Here is a 4,611-nt window from a genome sequence, read left to right as displayed (position 1 = left end):
GGGTCAGACCTGCTTCAGTTACTGAGATTCGGAGTTTCTTGGGCCTTGCAGGTTATTATCGACGGTTTGTTGAGGGTTTCTCATCCATTGCATCCCCATTAACTAGATTGACACAGAAGGAGGTGACTTTTCAGTGGTCTGACGAATGTGAGGTTAGTTTCCAAAAGCTCAAGACTTTATTGACTACTGCTCCAATTTTGACCCTACCCGTGGAGGGAGAGGGTTTTGTCGTATATTGTGATGCTTCTCGGGTTGGTCTTGGTTGTGTGTTGATGCAGAAGGGAAGGGAGATAGATTATGCTTCGAGGCAGTTAAAAGTTCATGAGAAGAACTACCCTATTCATGATTTAGAGTTGGCGGTTGTTGTGTTTGCATTAAAGATTTGGAGGCATTATCTTTATGGTGTGCATTGTGAGGTGTTCACGGATCATTATAGTCTCCAGTATATATCCAATCAGAGGGATCTCAATTTGAGGCAGAGGAGATGGTTGGAGTTTCTCAAACACTACAATATGACTATTCTTTATAATCCAGGCAAGGCAAATGTTGTAGCAGATGCCTTGAGTCGGAAGGCGGTAAGTATGGGTAGTCTAGCCATGTTACAGGTTGGCGAGCATTCTTTAGCTAGGGATGTCCAATTCATGGCCAATAGCTTTGTGAGACTTGATATTTCAGAATCTGGTAAGGTGTTGGATTATATGGAGGCTAGGTCATCCTTGTTGGAGCATATTCGGGCTCAACAGTTTGATGATGGTGATTTATGTAAGATTAGGGACAAGGTGTTAAAAGGAGAAGCCAAGGCTACAATTCTTGATAGTGAGGGAGTTTTGAGGATTAAGGGTCATATATGTGTTCCTCGTACAAGTGATTTGACTAGATTAATCATGGAGGAGGCTCATAGTTTGAGGTACTCTATACATCCGGGGGATACTAAGATGTATTGTGACTTGAAGCAGCATTATTGGTGGTGTCGTATGAAGAGGGACATAGTAGATTTTGTATCCCAGTGTCTGAATTGTCAGCAAGTGAAGTATGAATAGCAAAAGCCTGGAGGTGTGACACAGTGGATGCCTATACCTGAGTGGAAGTGGGAGTGTATTGCTATGGACTTTGTGGTACGATTTCCACACACTTTGGGTAAGTTTGATGCTATATGGGTCATTTTGGATCGACTGACTAAGTCTGCACACTTTGTACCAGTTCAAACTACCTATAATTCAGAGAAGTTAGCCAAAATCTATATTCGAGAGATAGTTCATTTGCATGGGGTTCCTATTTCTATTATTTCAGATCTTGGCACTCAATTTACATCTCATTTCTGGCTGTCTATGCAGAAGGAGTTGGGCACTCGGGTGGATCTTAGTACATCTTTTCACCCTCAGACTGATGGTCAGTCTGAGAGGACTATTCAGGTTCTTGAGGACATGTTGCGGGTGTGTGTGATTGACTTTGGTGGTCACTAGATCAGTTCTTGCCATTAGCGTAGTTTGATTACAATAATAGTTATCATTCGAGCATTGAGATGGCACCATTTGAGACTTTGTATGGTAGGAGATGTCGATCTCCAATTGGTTGGTTTGATGCATTTGAGGTTATACCATGGCGTACAGATTTGTTGAAGGAGTCCTTGGACAAGGTCAAGTTGATCCAAGATAGACTTCTCATGGCTCAGAGCAGGCAAAAGAGTTATGTAGATAGGAAGGTTCGTGATTTGGAGTTTATGGATGGAGAGAGGGTTCTACTTAAAGTTTCACCCATGCAGGGTGTGATGAGATTTTGAAAGAAGGGCAAGTTGATTCCAAGGTACATTATTGGTGAGGTGGCATATTAGTTGGATTTGCCACCTGGGTTGTCAGGTGTCCATCCTGTATTTCATATTTCAATGCTAAAGAAGTATCATCAGGGTGGTGCTCATGTGATTCAATGGGATTCAGTGTTACTTGATCAGAATTTGACTTTTGAAGAAGAGCCGATAACCATTTTGGATAGGCAAATTCTGAAGCTAAGGTCCAAAGAGATTGCTTCAGTAAAGGTTCAATGGAAGCATCGTCCAGTGGAGGAGGCTACATGGGAGACAGAGTCAGACATGAGGAGTAAATATCCTCATCTTTTTTAGCATTCAGGTTAGCTCTTTTCTTTTTCCGTTCGAGGACGAACATTTGTTTAAGTGGTAGGTGATGTAACGACCCACTAGTCGTTTTGAAAACTAGGACTATTTTGGCTCCTTGCAGAAAATTTAAAGAGGGATATTCGGTAACTATGAGTACCTAATTGAGGAAAATTTTATTAAATTAGTATATAGTTAATAGTTAGTGTGTCATATCTATAATTCATTTAATAACTTTATACTTGACCATGTATTGGAATAAATTAGTGAGTTAAAATTTTCATATCACAATCTGAGGAAAACAAAAATTGGAGAAACTTCTCCTCGGCATCTGAGAAGAACACGTTCAGGTACAACCACCCTTCTCAGAATTTGTAACTTTACATGAATTAGTTGATAATATATTTTAGATAAAATGATTCATTAAATGTATTATATTTTTGGTGTTAGATTCGAGAAAATCTGTTAGTAAGGTTAAAATTGTTGTTGACAAATTTTTATTTTTTTTGCTGTACATTGGGTGTTAGTAAATGATGGAAGGGGGCAAATTTATTAGCCAATCATTAGGATATTATGCCATTGATTGGTATTGATATGTATTATTAAATGGATAGAAAATTGGCCGTGTAAGATAAGAGAAAAGAAAGAAGATGGTCTCGTTCACAGTGCAATCCTTATTCTCTTAATTTTTATTTTATTTTATTTTATTTATTTATCAAATGTAGTTACTAGTTTTTAATATATTGAGATAGGTACTTAAATATTAGGTGTATATTATATGATTTAACATTGAATCTAGGGTATTTGGAGAGGTTAAGGTTAAGTTCTTGACTTGAAATTTGACGAATTGGCATATAAACTATACCTAGATTTGGGCTTGATTGGAGATATGAGTGAGTTTTGGAGTTTAAATTAGAATATAAATTGAGTATCCATGAACTCGCTTACTTACGAATATTGCACAATGGATAGATTGGGAACGTTCCGAAGCTTTGCGAAAAGGAAAGAAAAAATCTTGAAGATTGGTGACACGAGTTCGGCATTTAAGGTATGTTAAGACTTTTTAGACTTGTTGAAGGACGTTTTCCTAAATAAAGAATAAAAATGAAATAGACAATGGGTAAGGGCGAAAGATGGGGGATCTCGTATCAATGGTGTGACGGGCATTGGTATGAGTACCCGTGTTATAAAAGGGAAAGTTACTACTATAGAATGTGGATTGTAATTTGAAAATGCCAAAGCATATGGGCATTAGCTGATGTATTATTGACTTGAAATCCTTGTGTGATTATGTTTTCTTTGTTACACCCGTATAGTTGTGATTATTGAGGTGATTAAGTGTTATGTTGATACTTGATTGATTGAGGTGCATCATCATCCCCTTATTTAAAATAATATTGTGTACATGCATTGAGTATAAGTTGGGCACGTGGAGATCATCCGTGCTAGGGATGGTGAGATGTTAAGATAGTAATTTGGGCACGTGGAGACCGTCCGTGCGGAAATTGTCAATTTTATGATTATGCGTTGAGACCGTCCGCACAGACACGTGGAGATCGTCCGTGTCGGTATATGGACCTCGCGAGTCCCCCATGAGTCATGAACTCTCGATGTACTTCCGAGGAGTATCATGTATATACGGTTGAGAAAGTTGTGGATATTCTGAGACATATCATTCATGGCATCATATTGCATTGCATTTCATCATACCTTCATTCTCGATGATTATGTGTTTTTATTTGATGGTTGGAATTTTCTTAATGTTTGATTTCCTCTATTTGATAAAACTTGACTGGCAAGTGAATTTTAGACTTGAATAATTAAAGAATTAATTTTTTTCATATAAACACTCATCACTACTTCTTCGTTGTCGGTCAATGAGATATATTGGGTACACGTGATTTCGTACTCATACTACACTTGTTGCACTCTTTGTAGTGCAGATTCGTTTTCGGGTACAAGCGCATCTCATGGAGCATTTTGAGTCCGAGCTTGGAGTGTCTTGGAGTTGTGGTGAGCTGCTTGTCTGTTCCGTGGCCCACACCTCCCTCTATTTTCTAATTATTCTGTTATTTAGTATTCCGACAAGATATCCCTTATGTTAGATTTGTCATTTTAGTTTCAGACTTGCATCGTATTTTAGAATCTCTTGTACTTAAGACACCAATTCTTGGGTGGTATATTTTTTTAGTTTTCGCATTTCGTACTTATAAGGAACTCAATGTTGGAGATTCTTGCTAAGTGTTAGTCTTTTTACTCATTTGTTGGTTTAGTTGGGTTAATATGTTGGGTTGACTTACCTATTGGTTGGGAACATAGGTGCCATCACGACATGCAAATTTGGGTCGTGACAAATCGAGTTCTAAATTAAATGGAGATTGTGAACTGATTTTGAGTCTTTTTCTCTAAATGGTTTTCACCAATAAGTTCCTATGGCCTTGCATAAAATTTTAACGTATTGAATTTCAAATTAAAACCTTGTTTTTGAAATTAGGTTTTGGTTT

At 37.8% G+C, this 4,611-nt stretch overlaps 1 protein-coding gene across 1 annotated transcript; it reads left to right on the top strand.

Annotated features, from left to right (window-relative positions):
* The first annotated feature begins 1,522 nt into the window (after window positions 1-1,522).
* LOC138340728 (uncharacterized) lies at window positions 1,523-4,168 on the top strand. Its single transcript, XM_069292703.1, has 3 exons — window positions 1,523-1,763; window positions 1,857-2,032; window positions 4,046-4,168. Exons 1-3 carry the CDS (start codon window positions 1,523-1,525, stop codon window positions 4,166-4,168), a joined length of 540 nt encoding a protein of 179 aa, XP_069148804.1.
* The last annotated feature ends 443 nt before the right edge of the window (window positions 4,169-4,611 follow it).

This window comes from Solanum lycopersicum, chromosome 1, assembly GCF_036512215.1.
Source record: "Solanum lycopersicum chromosome 1, SLM_r2.1".
Classification (NCBI taxonomy): domain Eukaryota; kingdom Viridiplantae; phylum Streptophyta; class Magnoliopsida; order Solanales; family Solanaceae; genus Solanum; species Solanum lycopersicum.
Note: the sequence above shows the minus strand (reverse complement) of the source record. Positions and strands in the feature narration are given on the sequence as shown.